The sequence below is a fragment of the Fusarium keratoplasticum genome, chromosome 5 (assembly GCF_025433545.1).
Source record: "Fusarium keratoplasticum isolate Fu6.1 chromosome 5, whole genome shotgun sequence".
NCBI classification, from domain to species: domain Eukaryota; kingdom Fungi; phylum Ascomycota; class Sordariomycetes; order Hypocreales; family Nectriaceae; genus Fusarium; species Fusarium keratoplasticum.
In genome coordinates this window covers 3,101,486-3,119,130 of record NC_070533.1, presented here as the reverse complement: position 1 = coordinate 3,119,130, position 17,645 = coordinate 3,101,486, and the positions used below count along the sequence as shown (strand labels likewise).

The following is a 17,645-nucleotide window of genomic DNA, read 5'->3' as shown; positions in this document are numbered from 1 at the left end:
TCTGTGTGTTGTCCTCGTGCCGGTATAGGAGCCTCGCAGCGCAGCCGGTACGAAGGTACTGCGGGGGAGTGCTCCCACGCGCCGTGACCGACCGTTTCCCGCTCAGCGATTGGCGCCGGCCATTGACCTGGGGGGAGATGGCTTAAAAAAAGAGAAGGCGACGGGAGACGGCGGTGGCCTGGAGTCCGGAAGGCCGGGCGGGAATGGGAGGGATGCGGACGCTTGGGTGATGAGGGCGGAAGAGGAAGAGGAAGAAAAGAGGCCAAAAAGAAGAAGGGAGTGAAGAATAGAAAGAGGCAAGAAAGTGGAAGGACTAAGAAGAAGAAAGAGAAGGACCAAGTTTGACGGAGCGGAGGAGGACGGGGAACCTAATCGGCGGCGGAGGGCACCCGCTACACGCGCTATATCGGTCGCTGCAGCCCAGGGCCCAGCAGCGGCTTTGCATCGGCCAAGAATGGGGCGCTGGTCTCCAGCTGGTTTCGCACTCACAGTCCGGCAGCCGGATACATGGTGACTACTGTTCACAAGAGCGACAGAGTGACCCACTGGAGAGTGACATTGGATCCATCCATCCATTGCAGAATTTCCCCTTCCATCACTGGGGTTGCTGCCCGGCATGAGCCGGCCTACACTGATGTCCCACATGGGTCTGGATGCCAGACCTCCACTGTCACACAGGGAAGCGTACCTAGATTGTCAGTATAGGTAGGTTGACATCCGTGTTATCCATTGTAACATTTCACTTTTGGTATCTCGCTATTACTGAGCTCGCCAACTACATATGCTCCATGATCCATTCGTCTTCGGCCAGCGCCTTCGCTGAGGAACGCTGCGAAGGATCCCATTGGAGCATCTTTCGCATCGTAACGAGGAATCTCCTTTGACTTTCCCCTTCCAGGCTGGTCTCTTTTCCCTCGAGTGATATTCTCTAGGAAGGGAACATCTGTACGGAAATCCCCTATGAGTAGATGTGACTATCTCAAGTTAGACATGCAGAGCATACCTTGATCCGTAAAGAATTTATGGCTTGACTTGCCTGACTGAAGAAGCGCCTGCGGAGGTTGTCCAAGCAATGCAATCATCTCGGCAAGATGCGCTCGACTGCGATACGTCTGATATTCAGGATCACGTCCTGTAAATAAGTGACCACCTTCGAAGAGATCCCAGATCTAAGTCGGGATAGACACGAATTAACTCTTCAAACCCTACAGCTGCATATCCATCTCGAGTACTTACCATGCAGCCTGTATTCTATATGTCAACCTCATACGACCACGGTGCTTCTAAGATAACCTCTGGCGCTCTGTATATATCGGGCTGTACATCTTCTGTAGGCTCTATATCCCCGGCAACGGCCGAGCCAAAATCACAAAGGACCGGTGCGCCCCATGTGTTTGGCATCCGGAGCTTGCGTGACAGATAGATGGCTCTTCCGTCCGCTAGCTTTCGCGGAGACGGGTCGACAAGTTCTTGCTCCTCGAAATCGCTGAAAACCGAGTCGTCCTCGACACTGAACATAATATTATCGGCCTTGATATCTACTCCCTAGAAGTTCAGCACCGTCCGTTGCTTGTGAAGAACATAGTCAACTGTAACCCTGCTTGGCTCAGCTCCCTAATACGCACCTGTATGGATGATCTGGCATTCCGTATGTAGAAAATCCAACGCAAGGAAGAGGCGATAGAGAGTGAAGGCGAGGATCAGCGCTGGTAGTCTCCTCATTGGGTTGCGGTGAAGGAAGGTCAGCATGATCTCATTTAGAGGGGGGGGATGTACCAAGCATCGGTGGCATCCGTCTGGTCCAGCAACATCGAAAGAGTCCAAGAGTCCCCTGACAGCATCACGACCAGGATGCTTTGTCGAAGATTTGGAAATGCGCTTGTATATTGAGAGTTCGTGATCTAGGTGCTTACCCATAGACTCTGGGTTTACGAAGAGCTTTAGTGCCACATGTTGACGGCCCCTATTGCCTGCTAGTAGAGCATCGCATAGTAGACATCCGTTGAGAGCATCATACTCTAGGTCGCGCGCCAACTAAACTGTCGAGGTAGTTCTGAAGCCCAGCTTGCCCACAATCTGATAACGATCCCTCAGGACCTCACCAATGCGAACCGGGTAGTATCGCGATGCGATGTAGTTGAGCAGGCGCTCTTCCTCTACCTGTTGATGCAATGGGATTCGCGTGAAATTGGGGTTTGTCAAGGTGAGAGGCTTCCACGGTCGCCCAGGCCAACGCAATCACCCAAGAAAAGAAGCTCTCATCTCATCCCGGCACAATGGCTTTCGAGGCCGAAAAAGAGAATTTGAATATGAAGTGGTTCAGGGAAATAGGATAATGGTTTGGAACTTTGGTCTGAGTACGGGGTCCATGGGAGTTGAGGTGAGAAGAATCTGAACTTGCACTGCAAAGACTGGCTCCCAGTACCCCAAATCGGGGTGTTGATATAACAAAAACCTGAGTCTAATTATTTATTTCCTTCTCCTTCATTTCCTTACATCACTTATTCTAATCTTCCTCAACTCCCTTTATATTATTTGTTCTAGAGTTATTTAATTAGGTACTGGGTAGGTAGCTTCTGTACAAAGACCCCTACTTCGTCTGAGCTTCCTTGCACCGCTGCAAGCCGGTCCCGGCGAAGGCCCGGCACTCTCCAAAATGACGCAGCCTGTGCTAATCGGCACTAGAAAAGACGGCATGCAACAGGGCAGCCAAGTTTTCTGCAATGTTCTAGGGATGGCATCTCGTGCATGTGGTATCGCTCTCTCTTGCTTGTGTGCCTAGCGTTGATTGACTGGAAGCGACAACATGGCGCATGCCGCCCAGTCTGCGGTTGGCTGTAAGGTCCGGTATCTCTCTCCCGCCCACCCCCGTGACAAGGTCCGATACCGATCTTTGACCCTTGCTCCGCGTGGGATGGGTGTGCTCCGGTCCAGTGGGTGGAAGCTTTCGTCCGGAGTTTGTGTCTGATGTACTTGGGCTTCTGTGAAGCCTCGTTAAAACGTCCTCTGTATATCAAAATCAGGTCATCGTCACCTCACCCTTTGTTTGATCTGCCCTTCCTCCCCTGCTTATGATCAACCTCCAACTCCATCATCGTCGACCCTGGCCGTTCCCTTCCGAGTGCCCGGCTTGACACGGGACATCCGGAGCGTGACCCCCACATTTTCATCTCCACCAAACGCCATGTGTCCGTGAGCCACAATCCCAGCGCCACAAACGTCTTGAACCAAGAACGGGCTTGCTGTCAGATCACGTGCAAAATCACGCTCCTTCAACCTTGGATGTCCCGTCTGGCCGATCGGAACGCCAGCCAGAGAAATGGCCAGGAATGGTCATCAGCCATCACGTGACGTTCCGAGCTCTCCCAGAAGTTTTGCAATTGCTCAGCCCATCCCCATTTCGCGCATTCCCGACGGACGACGACGACGACGACGGACAATTGCCGCCCAATACCCCGATTTCAATCCGCAACAATGAAGTACTCGCTCGCCCCCTTCATCATCCGCCGGCCGTGGCTCTACAAGATCTTCAAGCCCGCCGCCTCCTGGTACATGAACGCCGCCGGCTACCGCCAGATGGGTCTCCGGTACGCGAATTTCTTCCCTCCCCTCGAACGCCCGGTGCGAACGGATAATGCGCCAATTGGGCTCGATACGATGAATTCTGGATGGAATTGAGAATCTCTTGCTGACCGCGGTCTTCAATTGGTTGGAAACAGATATGACGACCTCCTCGAGGAGGAGAACGACGTTGCCCAGAAGGCCCTCAAGCGCCTCAACAACCGCGAGTCCTACGAGCGCATCTACCGTATCCGACGTGCTGTCCAGTGCAGCTACCAGCACAAGCTCCTCCCCAAGGAGCAGTGGACCACCACCGCCCAGGTACGAAAGAAAAAACATGGTCCCCGCTGACCCTCGGCAATGGAGACACGGATCATGAAGGACTACCGGCTAACCCAACCCAGGACGTCCGCTACCTCCAGCCCCTCATCGACGAGGTCGCCGCCGAGAAGGCCGAGAAGAACGAGCTCGACTCGATTGCCGTCATCCGCAAGCACTAAATTGTTGGGCCCGGGTCGGGTGGAAATCGAGGTGGAAGTGTATAGCAGGACCGTGGGTGAGAGAGGGAACAGCGCCCCCTCGAGAAATTGGTGGCAACCTCTCAACGGACTAGACAGTTCCCGTGTATCCTATGTATAGACGTCGTCTGACTTGACTCATTTTGCACAACATTGGAGCAGCTGATTGTGTTTGTTATATGTGAATCTTTTTTAAATTACCATCTCATGGACGCTTTTTTAGGTAGTTATACAATGTACTATCTGGTTCAAGCTCTGCGAAGAGCCCATCTCCAGGCAGCCCTTGTCTCGCTGTCCGAGGAAGTCCAGTCGAAGTAGCCCAATGTGCCCTTCATCCTGAACTCCCAAATCTTACATGGGATCCTGTAATTGTCTTGCTGATCAGCCTGCTAAAGGCATTTCACCAGCACCTCCTCCCAACCCCAACCCGCAGGAATCATGCCTCGACGCCGGACGCCGAGCATTGGGCTTGATATCAAATATTTCGCCTTTCCTTTTCCTCGCCTCCCAGCATCGTACTCCATCCCAAAAAATGCTGTTTTCCGAGTCCCTCATCCAAAACGTACGGCCGTTAAAGCTCGTGGTAATTCGTGTCCGCCTCTTCACGGCTGGGGAATTAGGCCGGAGGGCTGTAGTGAGTGTTATAGTCCAGGTGTCATGTGGGTGTGGCCCCTTATACCCGCTGGTAGAACAGCAGGTAGGCCACCTTGTTGTCTTTGATGTTGTCCTTGACCGGCTTCGCCTTGGTAGTGCCGTTGCTGGCCCCATTGGCGACGCTGCTCCATTTCTTCGCTCCTCCAGTGGAAGCCGTCACCTTGTTCCACCCGACTTCATCTCCTGCATCTTCCGTCATGGCATCGAAACGGCTGCCCGAGCCACCAGAGACAGCACCATCCTTGCGAGTTTCCTTCACTTCTTCTTCTTCGCCGCCCTCGGCCACATCTTCACTCCGCACCCTGCGAATGACCGTGTCGTCGATGCGGATCCACTCACGGCCCTCTTGGCGGCGCACATCGACCGTATAATGTCCACCGCTCGCGTTCTTTCCGTGGTGATACACCACACTGATCAGCTTATACTTGGGCATCGCTCCGTCGCTGTAGGTCTGGCGTTTCTGCCGAGACAATACGTCGCGAGGAATCTCGAGCTCCAGAGGATATCCAATCTTCTTCCAGATCTTGACGGTTCCGTTGCCCTCCGCATCAAACTGGAATCGCTTGAGGTGCAGGATGAGAACGGGAGGAAGCGATTCAATGAAGACCTGCTTGGTGGCCGTCACATCCTTGCCTCGGGGTGAGTTGAAGTCACCCTGAATGCGCTCAGGGCGGGTAAGGCCCCGCAGAGCATCAACCACATTGCGGACATCTGAAGACCCAATATCCAACTGAAGCGGCTGGTAGGGCTCAGTGGTGATGGAGTCTTTCAGCCCGGGAACGCGGAACTCTGATCGAAGCAGTCCGCCAAAAATCTTGGAGATAGGGCTCGATGAGTTGGATCCGGCGGATCGGGTCACCGCTGCCTTCTGCTTCCTGCCGACCTCAAGCCAATCATCAGATGTACCAGTGGCACCTTCAGCGGCATTGGCCTTCTCCGACTGCTCGGCCAGAGTGGAGCTATTCATGACAGAAGTGCACTCGTCGTCGAGAGACTGGAGAAGGAAACCCAGGAACTCTTCGGCGTCTTGTTGATGACCTCGCTGGGAACTAGTTAGCATATGCTATTAAGAGTTTGGAGATTTTACGCACCCTCATGCTTGCGAAACGAGGGAGCTGTCTTATAGCTTCGTAGACAAACTCAGGGGTGAAGGGCTCGCCATAGCGCTCCAACTCCTCATTCTTGAGAGAGCGTCGCAGGGGTTCGACTGAAGAAGCAGACTTGATGATCTTGAACTCATGCATGAACATGATCCTGCCGTTGAATTAGCCATTGTATCGCTCAACTGCTCCACACGCAACTCACATGGCGTCAATGAGAGGTGTCTCGCTCTTGAAGCTATGGACAGCTCGCTTGCTGATCTGGCTAAGGAAATCAAAAAATGGAACGCAAAACATCAAAACTTGAAGCACCTGCATCCGGTCAGCGCATTGTCTCCATCAAGGGAAAAGTCAGCCTACCGAGTTCATGTAACACATGTTACCGGTGTTGATCAAGCCGCGAGGCTCGAGGAACGAAAGCTGGTCAGCAAGACCAACGTGGAAAGATTGAATGGCCTCCGCAACCGAGTTGGCATTGGCCTTTGAGAAACTGGCAGTAGAGCCATTCGTGGTACTAACAACACCTTCCGCACTATGACCATTGGTAGTAGCGCTGTCAGCAACAGCACCGTTGGTAGCACCAGTCTTTGCGACGGATGCGGCGGCAGGCTTCGCGAAAAGGTTGGCCCAGCTTGAGGGTGGAAGCTTCACAGGAGGAGCAGGTGCCTCTGCAGCTTCGGACTCAGGCTCGGTGGGCTTCTCGGCAGTAGTAGACGTCGCATCCGGGGACGAAGTTTCGGCAACCACATCGCCATTGACCGGCTTTTCAGCGCGAGCAGGCTTGGCGTCCTTAGCCCCAGACTTGGGCAGAGAAGGAAGAGCGGGAGCAGGAGCAGCGGAGGAGCGGGTGGCGGGTCTGCTGGTGGCCGTCGAGGTGCTGCTAGTCACAGTGTTGGTGCGGGACCGCTGAGAAGTAGAGGAAGCTTGAACGGGTACGACGGACTCCTCGGCGGGCTGACGAGGGGTTGCAGCAGTCTCGGATGGAGCCGCGGAGGTCGCAGGAGTCTGGGAAGAAATTGAGGGTTCTTTTGACGCTGTCTCGGCAATGGTGGCTTGTTCAGACTGCTCCGTGGCGGCCTCGTGCTGCTCGACGGGCAAGGACACAGCCTGGCTGTCGGCGTTCAAGAGTCTCCTCCTCCGTCGTGACTTGGTGGTTCTGACAGGAAACTCGACATCAGGGTGGGAAAGCCAAGGAAGCTGGGTATATGTCAGTTGGATATACATGTGTATTTGTAATTGCGCAACTTACGGGAGCACGGAAAGGCTCCTTAGCCTTCGGAGCCGGCGAAGGCTCCCGGGCAGGGGCGGGAGCGGGAGCGGGAGCGGGAGCAGGAACGACAGGGGCTTGCGGCTCTGTAGTTTGCGGCGTCGGTGGAGTCGGGGGAGGCATCATCTGGGAGGAGTTGGTGGATGATGGCGTATGGGGCGGAATCGGAGCTGGCGCAGGCGGGGGCTGGTAGGGAGTCGAGAGCGCAGGAGAATGTTGTTGAGCAGGACGAGGAGGGTAGCTCGGCGGCACGCTCACGCCGACCATCGGAACGTACTGGTGCATGGAGGGCGGCGACCGAGCATAGTTTTGATATGGCATGTAGCCAGGCGAGGGCATACCCCCGTTCTGGTACTGTCCATTGAGATACTGGTGCTGGTATTGGGCGTTCTGGTACTGGGTGTTCTGGTACTGCGGTGGCATGCCGTAGTAGGGCTGGGGCGCGAACTGGGTGTAGCCACCATACATGGGATTCATGTGCTGGTGATGGTGCTGGTGGTGCTGCTGTTGATACTGCGGCACATACGGAGGCGCCTGCCTCCGACGAGGCCCTCCAGGACCGCCGACCATATCGACCCCGGGGACTCCACCAGCTCCTCCCTGTATGTTCTGCCCAGCCGGCAGATGGCGGTTACTCATCGTGCCGGCCTGGGGTTTGAATGAAGACGGGAGCCGCCCAGTTGGTGCGACACCCACTGCCACGTCGTAGTCTGATCTCGCGAGCGGTTGATCCTTCCGGGTCGTCGGGTTTCAGCGCGTTGAAGCTTGTCGGGGGAAGACGGTGGCCGAAGTTGCGCGACGCGACACCGGCGGAGGCCTGATTTGTCCGCAAAAGGGACGATGTTGGGAGCGACGGTGGAGGAGAACAAAGGACGGCGCGACTAGTTTCGGCCGACAAGAGTTCCAGTCGCGCGGGGGGGAGAGCAAGTATAGGAAACCGAAAACCGAGACGAAGAAGAAGAAGAAAAAAACGAGAACAACCAAGGAGCGCGGGTTCGCTCGCGGTAGGGAGGCCGAAGGTTAGACGCACCGGAGGGAGAGAGAGAGAAGGAGTTGCGTCAGGGAAGACGGAGACGGGGATGTGTCGCTACGGGCTGGACGTTGGAGAAATAAAATTTGGGCAAGCCAGGCCGGGACTTGCTACTGGCACGCACCGGTCAAGCCAAAAACGTAGCGGCAGACACAGACACACACAATGAGAGGCCAGGCCAGACGCACACGAGCCAAGCCCCAAGCAGGCAAGCAAAGCACCTCAGGCCTGCAGAAAGGGCACGAGGGCCCCCCAGTCAGAGCCAACCAGGCTCGGGTCGTCAGAGACTTTGGGGCAAAAGTTGGTGTCTGAGGCAGAAACACTTTGCGGCTTTCGCTTGACGGGAGGGGAGCAAGGGCCAAGGGATGATCTGTGCTCCACTCTTCCATCTCAAAATGCCCGGCATCGCAGACTTGCACATTCAACCCCTGTCCTGATCCTGGCTCGAGTCTTGTTGGCTTGAGTTATTGTTGGGCAAACATTTGACGACTCTCGAGGTTCTTCGTTGAAACATTTATATACACACCCATTGAGTATTTATACCTAAAGTTATACAAACCGTGACAAGTTTCCCATCCCAGTGTTACCCGAACGCCTTGGCTACTATAGTACTAAACAATGAATCTCATCTTCGCCTCGCTTTTTGGCTTCTCGTCTACTCATCTCTGAACAGCCATCTACCACCAGGTCGCATAGCTTCTCTGTACCTGTCCTGAACAGTCTGCTTCTCCCTCTTGGCAGCCTCTTCCCTCTCAGCCTCCATCTCTTGCGTGCTGGGGAAATCTGCATTCCAGAATCCTGGAGGACTCCGCATCCTCGAGTAATGATATCGATGCTTGCCGTATTTGTTTGCAAGTTCCTGAGTCTTGGCCTCGATCCAGAGTTCATCTCTCTCCTTCTTGTCCATCGTCCCTAGTCGATACGCAAAGTTGCCCAAGTACTCCTCCAACAACTTCTGCTCTTCTTGTCGCTGAGCTGCCGTAAGAGGCGGATCTGGGCGTTGCGAGATGGCAAGAGATCGAAAGTGCTTCCCGCAGCAATGCATGTCTGTACAGCCTTGCATGCGAGCCCTTTCATCCTTGTCCCGAATCACGTCAGAGAACGCAAAGTCATGACCGTCATTGGCTTGTGGGTTGATCTTGAAATCGTCGGGCCGCAACTCCGCCACTGGTTTATTTCGCAACGCAGACGTCGTGCCTCTCTTAGAGGCCAACGGAGATCGCGTGTCGTGCGGTGTAACCTTTGCACTGAGAGCGCTGGCGCGATCAGTTGCACCCGTCGGACGAGCAGGAGTTCGGTCTTTAACGCGTCCTTCTCGATCAAAAGGGAGCACCCGTCGACCTGGAATTGCTAGGCCTTCTGAAAGAGTGCTTAGCCTTGCTGGCGCTCGTGGTGTCGGACGGGTAACAGTTTCGTTTTCCTGAGCAGCAGGACTATTTAATAGCGTATCCAGTCGTCCCTTAGGCGCTTGATTCGTACTATTTCCAGTTTTCCTGTATGCTTCGCCATCTTCGGCTACGTTTGATATGCCGCGATCCAGTCCCTTTCTAAGGGGTGTGGTTGGCTTATCACCGCCTGATCGCACGATCCGTCGGTTGACACTGAGTGGTGTGAGGGCTGATTTTCGTTCCAAGGGCCGAGCTGTTTGTGGTTCAGGATCCGGCCTGACAAATAGGGTCCTGGGTGTTGTTGTCGCAAAGGCTTCGCTCTGTATCTGGTCCCGACGTTGTGACTCTTCCATCTCCCTGCGTTTCCTCGGGGTCAATAGCTTTTGTGCAACGTCTCCGAGATCTATGCTCTCTTGTGGAACAAGTGTAGCTGGACCGACTGGTTGAATAGGACTCGAGCTGTCGTCGATTGGTTCCAGCTTGACCTTTTGTAGAGGTGATTCGTTGGGGTCCCCATCGTTCCGTTTCCTCTTCTTCACAGCTCTCTCGGAAACGACAACAGGTGTATCAGACGACGGCTCCTCCTTAATTTGCGTGTGCTTGACATCATCCTGGGCCGGCAACTCGGGTAGCTCATCTCCTTGACCAGACTCAACCTCGCTCGCCGTCGCATCCGAGCTGGGGTTAGCAGCAGTAGTGTCGGGCAGAGGAGGGGGATTCTCGGGAGCAAGTGATGCTGCGGCCAAGGGAGGCAATTCCAGGTCTGCTTGCTCGAGCCCGGCCTCGGATGTGAAGCTGGTGTTTGGGCTTGGGTTGGCGTCTTCTGTCCTGGCTGCTGGAAGTGTTGTCGCCCGGCTGCCCCTGTTTTGGCGATCCGTAATGCTGATTCCATGCTCTTCCTCGGCTGCCTTGATCTTCTTCTCCAGCAATGTGGCGTGAGCAACCCATCTGTCACGCTCCTCCTTTCTTTTCCGAAGCGCGTCCTTGGCTTTTTTGAAGTTTTCTGAGAGCGCGTTAAACTTGAGACTGACCCTGGCGCACTCAGCTTTCCAGTCTGGTTCACTGTTAGATGAGCTGCTTCTGGAAGCTGCTGGCTGGGGTGATGGTGCTGCTTCAGGGGTTTTCGCGTCTCCTGTTGCCTTGGCTGTTGCCTTCTGCAATTTCTCCTTCAAACGAGCATTTTCAGCCGCCAAGTCAGAAACCTGCGCCGCGTGATCATCTCTCTGCTGGAGAGCTTCATCGAGCTCCTGTTTCGCCAGCTCAAGGTCTAAAGCCGTGTTAGCGAGACACGCTCTGTCGCGTTAATCGATTAATGACGTACCTGCAGCGATCTGTTGATCGACGAGATCGCACGCACTGGAGATGGCATCAAACAGAGCCGGGCGGCCGCTAGCAAACCAGCTTGTCATTGTCTTGTAACCGTCGACACAATCGACATTTCTCTTGGGGTTGACTCGAACGGTGCGGAAACGGCTGGAGCCGATAGGGTGTGATGTAAGTTGGACGCGTCTCCACATGGCCGGCCGACGCGGCGATCTGCGGATGCCATCGCGACTCGGCCCCACGTGACGCGTAGCCTCATTAAGACGGAATCGATTTGATGATTCCTCAAAGCGACAATAATTAGCAGAAAACTAACTGAATGAATTTATTATCGCGAGCTGATCCTTTAATATTTCTGTTTTGAGTGAAAATAACTCAAATATTTTGGTCTTGGTTTCATCCAGTGTTCCTACGCTCCAGCCCGGGTTTCCAACTTCCACCCTCACGTCAAGTACATTTCGTAGACAATCAATAGGTAATGAATGAGCATTGACGTTGCTAGCCCACCAGGCTGTGATCTATGATTTATTCTATTTTACAGTGTTTTCCATCTGTCCATTCGGTGATATTACAAAAACGCCTCAAAATTCGCATTATTCGCGCTCAGTCGTCTCTATCCTTCACAAGACTCCAGCACTTCCTCATGCCTGTACCCATTGACTCATCATCTACCTCATCACCTGACGCCCATCTGAGGCGACTCTTTTTCAGTGACCCAGAGTCTGAGAGCCAATCGTCATCTTGGAGAGAGAACAGGTGGACATGCATCGTGAGCTTTAGGTGTGAAAAGAGCCACGGCACGCTGCCCAGCTCACCAACATGCTTGGCCTTTGACGTCTTGTGGCCATGCTCGCCACCTATTTTGGAGAGGTACGCGAGTGCCTTCGACTTTCGTTTGGCAGATGTGTTTCCCTCATTTGAGTCTTGCAGGATGTAACTGGGAAATTCCCATAGTCCAGCGAGGAGTCCTTTCTCAGGGCGCTTTTGGACCAAATACTGCCCGTCGCTGTGGCGGATGACACAGACAAGTGTTTCCTCTTCCCTCACAGCCTTTTTGATCACCTTGAGAGGGAATTTCCGGGCGTGATCCACGATGGTCTCCATGTCGCGGGCACTGAGAGTCGACTTGACCTTGTTCGAGGAAGATTTCTCGATGGCTGGTCCCTTGAAGGCGAATGACGCTAATGTCAGTTGCTTGCCTTGAGATCCATTTGCCTTGGTCTTTTTGGCACTTTTGACATCTTGAGCAGCGTCTTCCTCAGCATCTTCAAAAGGCTCGCAGAGATGACAGGCGTCCTCGATGTCGTTGAGCTTGGTGTCTCGGTTGTCCTGAGAGATCAACGTTCTTCCTTCTGCATAGGCTCGACAAGTCGATGTGATGGGGCATTCAGCACAATTTGGCTTTGGTACACAAACAGTGCTTCCAAGTTCCATGAGGGCCTGGCCCCATCTTCCAGGTCTATCGCTTGTCTCGACTTCCTCACCATCCGGGGTGTCTGTCTCATCTCTGGCGACAGCCTTCACGAGAGCATCGGCAGCAGCCCATAATGTGTCAATAACGACCTTCGTTGTTTTGACGTTGCCCAATAGCCCCAGTTGTCTGCTCAGGACACGCAGGACATTGCCGTCAACCATAGGCGCAGCTTGTCCAAAGACAATGGCTGAGATGGCCCCTGCAGTGTATCTCCCAACACCGGGGACCTTGGCCTCGAGATCTTGAGTGCAGGATGGCAAAAGCCCCTTCATCGCAGGGTCCTTCACCACTAACTTTGAGGCCTCGTGGATCCTAGTTGCCCTGCTGTAGTAACCCAATCCACGCCAGGCACTGAGGACGTCATCAGCACTCGCAGCGGCCAAGTCGTGGATGGATGGCCATTTGGCCATCCACTTGTTCCAATAGTCGATGACCACGGCGACTCGCGTCTGCTGTAGCATAATCTCGCTGATCCAGACCTCATACGCCCGCCTCTCTAGAAGATTGCGCAGGTCATCTGGTTGGTGATCCATTGGATTAATCCATGCTTTTCGCCAAGGCATGGAGCGTTTGGTGCTGACACCGTCGAACCAGTCAAGGAGAGCCTTTCGTGAGGAGTAGTCGTCTAGCATAAGTGGTCGATGATATGTGAGATTGTGTCGTCGAGCTGGTGGTGCGCATGGTGTTTGACTTGTCTTTCCATTGCTGCCAAATATTTGTTCATGGAGCTTGTTGTTGTTTGCTTTGGTGCTCCTTGAAGACTGTGTCTTTCGCCGTTTTGGTGCAGGGGCTTCGGGCTCAACCTCTGGAGTCGCGTCTCCCTCAGACGCGTCGTGGTCCTCATATTGCGGGCTTAAATGCCGTTTTATCGCGCGTGTATTTGTTTCAATTGGCCTCTCATTCTCATCATCGGAGCCTATTTGCGATGAAATCTTTCTCGAGGCGTTGAGTGCGCTTGAGCGCGTTGCCCGCGTCCTGGTCACGGTGCTCATTCTGCTGGGGATTCGGTGAAGTGATGAAACTGAGTCAAACAGTGAGTGGGTGAAACGTCAGATGCCTGTGTATGCATGTTCCATATCGGATAAAAAACTTTATCAGCAGCGATATCGCATTATGAAAAGAAATGGTTGAGTTTGCTTCAAGGAGGAAATGTTTTGGTGTTGAATGGCGAGAACCACTCGCTAGGACTCAGTGGCTAGCGCGCCAAAATAGCACTGAAACAAAATGACGTTCTTGACTGGCGTTTGTTAGCCGACATCGTCCACAAACAACCTCGGATATAATTGATATAGAGCCCTTTTTTATCCCATATAATTCTATTTACTTATCATTTTCACTTTTAGTACAAAGACGGCATGAGTCCGTTCATCGATACGGAGGCCAAGCCCCCAATATGGTGCTTGGCTCATGTTTATCGGAATGGATGCTTGCTACGATTGTTGGGTTCAAGTTAGGCTGCAAGGGCCCTCTCACTCGCCTCTCTCCAGCTGTATCTCAGCTTGATCTGACATATTGTCAAACTCAAGACCGAAACCCTCGAAGACCCCGATTGCTGTTACAATGCCATCGCCGAATCTTTGCTCCGCTTGTTCTGGCATCTTTGAGGGACATTACGTGCCTTCAAACGTGCTGCAAGAACGCAAACTACTTGCTCTCGAGGGAGCCGCCTTTGTTCCTTCAGGATTCACAACAGGCACAACGGAATGGAGAGTAAGGCTAGATTCTGGCCCAGGTCCGGATGATCCTCCAAAGCCATACGTCCATCATACAATACAAGCTCTGGAGGAGTCTGCAAATGCTTGCGTGCTCTGCGCCATGATCTGGCTGCGGCTGCAGCAAGACATTCACCCCATAACGTTGGCAGAGCTACAGCAGGATGACGTTGTCGGTATCCCGGCTATCGAGGCAGGAGAGACTTCTTATTGCGGCAGCTTCGTTCTTGGAATATGTTTTTCGAAAGTTGAAGGCGAGAAGCTTGTTGGGCGCCAGTTCCATTCGTTTCGTGCCTTCAAGGCAATCAGTAAGCCTCGAGGCTCTTCCTATTTGCTACCAATAATAACGAGTAAAGAAATAAATGCAGACAATAGAGATACTTGGAGGCCCAAGTTTGACCGACAAGTAACACTGGAACGCATCAGGACCTGGCTCGAGTTGTCTACCCAAAGCCTGAACTTGGCACCTCGGTTACCAACGAGATTGCTTCATTGTCAAGCATCTGCACCTTCTCAAGACCCGATAGTTAGGCTTGTCGATGCTCACGATCTGGGCCCGTCGACTAGATATGCTGCCCTCAGTCATCGCTGGGGCGAAATACAACCGCTCATGCTGAAGCATGAGTTGGTCGATGCCTTCTACTCCGACATTCCCTTTACGGCCATCCCGACTACTTTCCAAGACGCAATCAAGTTAGCCAGCACCCTGGATATCCAGTACATCTGGATTGACTCCCTCTGCATCATTCAAGATTCAAAGGAAGACTGGGATGCTGAAGCCGCACACATGGCATCCGTCTATTCTCAGGCGTATGTCACTATCTCTGCCACGGCTGCCAAAGATTCATCTGCAGGGTTGAAGCAAGACTCGATGCTAAAACACCCTTGCGAAATCACACCGACGTGGACTGGCTTCGAGGACTCTGAAATGCCAACGACAACAACTATGAGGCTCATCGACAGATCTGCTTTCTGCGACCAGGTCTTATCGCAGCCCCTTTTCCGTCGAGGATGGGTCTTTCAGGAATGGATTCTCTCTCCAAAGACCCTTCACGTTGCTAGTGACCAGCTCTGGTGGACATCTGCTTCCGACATGACTTCTGGGGGATTTGCCTCGCACGAGACGTGTGAAGGGTTTGCTTTTGACGTTAAACAACAGTTCACCCGCACCATGCCCCTTGGAACCCTCTACTTAATGGGAGGCAAGAGCGCCGAGAGCCTACGGCCGGTCTGGCATCAGCTTCTGCAGGATTACCTATCGCGATTTTTCACCTTTGAGTCGGATCGTCTGATTGCCTTTGCTGGCATCGCGTCTCTGTATCAGACTCTGGCACGATTACCCCCAGGCTCATATCTTGCGGGTATCTGGCGCCAATCACTACTTAGAGATCTCCTTTGGACTGTAAGAGATGGGAGAAAGGTGTCTCCTCCACAGAAATACCGAGTTCCATCGTGGTCGTGGGCTTCAGAGGAACCAACCCATACCCTGTCTGGGACATTTGGCATTGGCAATATCAACTTGAACGCGGATCTCGAAGAGGACGAAGAGCCTTGGGTCCCTGCTGCAGAAGTCATAGAAGCGTCGGTCCAGACAACTGGGCCAGAGCTTGGACCTGTTTCTGGAGGCCATCTCATCCTCCAAGGCCCACTGATCAAAGCTCGACTCGTGCTCAAGGTTGAAGATCTCACCGGTCAATTTACACCTGAGCAGGCTGCAGAGTTTCTTCCAGGGGGGAATTTGCGATATGTTCGAAACCTGGTGACTCCGACTACGGAGAAAAGTTCGGATATCGATGACTTGGAAGTCTCTACATCACCTTCCAAGGCTGATCTCGATGACGTTTTCCCGTTCGTTCCATCCAATGGGGAAATGACCATATACCTTGGTGTTCTTCACTGCAGAGTGGACCTGGAGGGCTCTGCTGAGAGTTATGCCTTGGCTCTTGTGAGAGGATGCGAGAAGGGGGAGTATCGGAGGATTGGGTACGTCAATGTTCAGAGGACTATTATGGGCTCTTGGATAGACAATCGGGACTGGGGAGTGTTTGATCCTCTCACGGATCAAGGAGAATATCTCAGCAAGGGTGACCAGCCCGGGATGTATAATTATCGTATTGTCTAAGTCTGCTGGTAAAGGAAACATCTATCTCTTATTATTAGGAAAGAAAGGGGGGAGGGTTTGGCCTCTATCGATCTTCATCCCGACCTGGCCAGAGAATCTTTCTGCGAATAACGGCAGATACCTGCGCATACAAGACCATGAACCAAAGACCCACGAGAAAAATCGTCATGACTGTCGAAACCCATCTGATCCCTGGACTCTCCAACTGCTCTCCGATCCGCGCCGTGGCAAGGGTGAAGCCAACGTTGGGAAACACAAACGCCCACCACGTCATGCTATATCTCAGCCTCCACTGTAGAGCTGAGGAGAGGACGGCTAGTAGACTGAATGAAAAGAACCAGAAGGCGATGCACCAGATCCAGATTGAAACCCAGAGAGCGAGGATTTGCAGGACTTGAGGTGCCATGGGATGCGTCTTGAAATATCCGTAGCCTTCCGGGATCGATTGAGCCATGCCGATGAGGGCTACAGAAGTGAAACCTGCAGGTCCAACGGCAATGAACATTCCGGGTCGCATAGCTGGTGCTGGCAAACCGTCCTGCATCAGCCGGCCGAGGTACAAAGGGTAGACAAGCGTTGCCACGGTCCAGCCGAGGCCTTGATACGTGACTCCAGCCACCAAGATAGGTATCCGGTGCTCAGGACTTTGCGACGGCATTATTGCAGAAGCCAATGTGCCCGTGAGCATGGCCGGAAAGATGGGCAATATCCAACCAGGCGTCATGGAGTGGATGGGCAGGTGGGCGCCTTTGAAGAGGACAAAGAACTGGACGATTGCTGAGAGAGTCGAGAGAGCCGTGTACAGCCAGAAACATACTCTCAAAGCAGTTGCTAGCCAAGAACCGGTTTCAGGGAGGCCGTAGGCTGCCGTGTTTGTCAAGATGGTGGCGACGCTGAGGAGAGAGCAAGGAAAGAAGAGGCTCTCTGTCGGATGTAGAAGGCTTTTCCTCAGGGCCCTATCCGTCGTCGAGAAGCGAACAATAAGACCAGTAACAATACCAATGAAAATAATAATAGTAAAGATGAAAAAGATCTTGCCAATGACCCGCAGCCCATCAAACTGATTCGGCGTACTGTGCAGCACCAGCGCGATCCCCCCCGTGCTCATGACAAACGTGAACCACGCCCAGGTCATGTGCTTGACGCGCTCGAGCATGAAGACGCTCGAGAGGGAGTCGGGTGACCTGAGGCGCTGGTCGGCGGCCCTCGTGTGGCCCTCTTCCCAGTTGTCCTTCTGCATGTTCTCGGCGTGGTGCGCGACCGACGGCCACTGGGTGAGGGTACCGCCGAGGGTCCCGCCGGGGGACGAGTTGGTGAGGGCTATCATTGTGACTGAGGCTCTCGGGGGCGCAATTAAGGGAGGATGGGCCTTATCAATCGGTAGAACGTCATATCTGGAGGTGGTGGTGATGTCGAGGTGGAAATTGTTCGACTCGGCAAACTCGGTCGGCGGAAATTCGTCAGTTATTGGTCAGCCTGCCCCAGACGGTGGAATG

General features: G+C 53.5%; 6 protein-coding genes across 6 annotated transcripts; 2 read left to right on the top strand and 4 right to left on the bottom strand.

Moving 5' to 3' along the window:
* Nucleotides 1–3,474: 3,474 nt before the first annotated feature.
* On the top strand, nt 3,475–4,061 carry NCS57_00759500 (Cytochrome b-c1 complex subunit 7; the record flags this gene model as incomplete). Its single annotated transcript, XM_053057438.1, has 3 exons — nt 3,475–3,587; nt 3,720–3,882; nt 3,966–4,061. The coding sequence occupies 3 exons, from the start codon at nt 3,475–3,477 to the stop codon at nt 4,059–4,061; spliced, it is 372 nt and encodes a 123-aa protein (XP_052913633.1).
* A 691-nt stretch (nt 4,062–4,752) lies between these two features.
* NCS57_00759400 (Ubiquitin carboxyl-terminal hydrolase) lies at nt 4,753–7,739 on the bottom strand (the record flags this gene model as incomplete). Its single annotated transcript, XM_053057437.1, has 5 exons — nt 4,753–5,775; nt 5,825–5,987; nt 6,039–6,145; nt 6,194–7,030; nt 7,083–7,739. 5 exons carry the CDS (start codon nt 7,737–7,739, stop codon nt 4,753–4,755), a joined length of 2,787 nt encoding a protein of 928 aa, XP_052913632.1.
* Nucleotides 7,740–8,785: 1,046 nt separating this feature from the next.
* NCS57_00759300 (SAE2 domain-containing protein) lies at nt 8,786–11,035 on the bottom strand (the record flags this gene model as incomplete). Its single annotated transcript, XM_053057436.1, has 2 exons — nt 8,786–10,785; nt 10,840–11,035. 2 exons carry the CDS (start codon nt 11,033–11,035, stop codon nt 8,786–8,788), a joined length of 2,196 nt encoding a protein of 731 aa, XP_052913631.1.
* Nucleotides 11,036–11,444: 409 nt separating this feature from the next.
* On the bottom strand, nt 11,445–13,307 carry NCS57_00759200 (Adenine DNA glycosylase; the record flags this gene model as incomplete). The annotated part of the gene is made up of 1 exon (XM_053057435.1): nt 11,445–13,307. One exon carries the CDS (start codon nt 13,305–13,307, stop codon nt 11,445–11,447), a length of 1,863 nt encoding a protein of 620 aa, XP_052913630.1.
* A 568-nt stretch (nt 13,308–13,875) lies between these two features.
* On the top strand, nt 13,876–16,149 carry NCS57_00759100 (HET domain-containing protein; the record flags this gene model as incomplete). The annotated part of the gene is made up of 2 exons (XM_053057434.1): nt 13,876–14,335; nt 14,384–16,149. 2 exons carry the CDS (start codon nt 13,876–13,878, stop codon nt 16,147–16,149), a joined length of 2,226 nt encoding a protein of 741 aa, XP_052913629.1.
* Nucleotides 16,150–16,213: 64 nt separating this feature from the next.
* NCS57_00759000 (uncharacterized protein) lies at nt 16,214–17,476 on the bottom strand (the record flags this gene model as incomplete). The annotated part of the gene is made up of 1 exon (XM_053057433.1): nt 16,214–17,476. The coding sequence occupies one exon, from the start codon at nt 17,474–17,476 to the stop codon at nt 16,214–16,216; it is 1,263 nt and encodes a 420-aa protein (XP_052913628.1).
* Nucleotides 17,477–17,645: the final 169 nt, after the last annotated feature.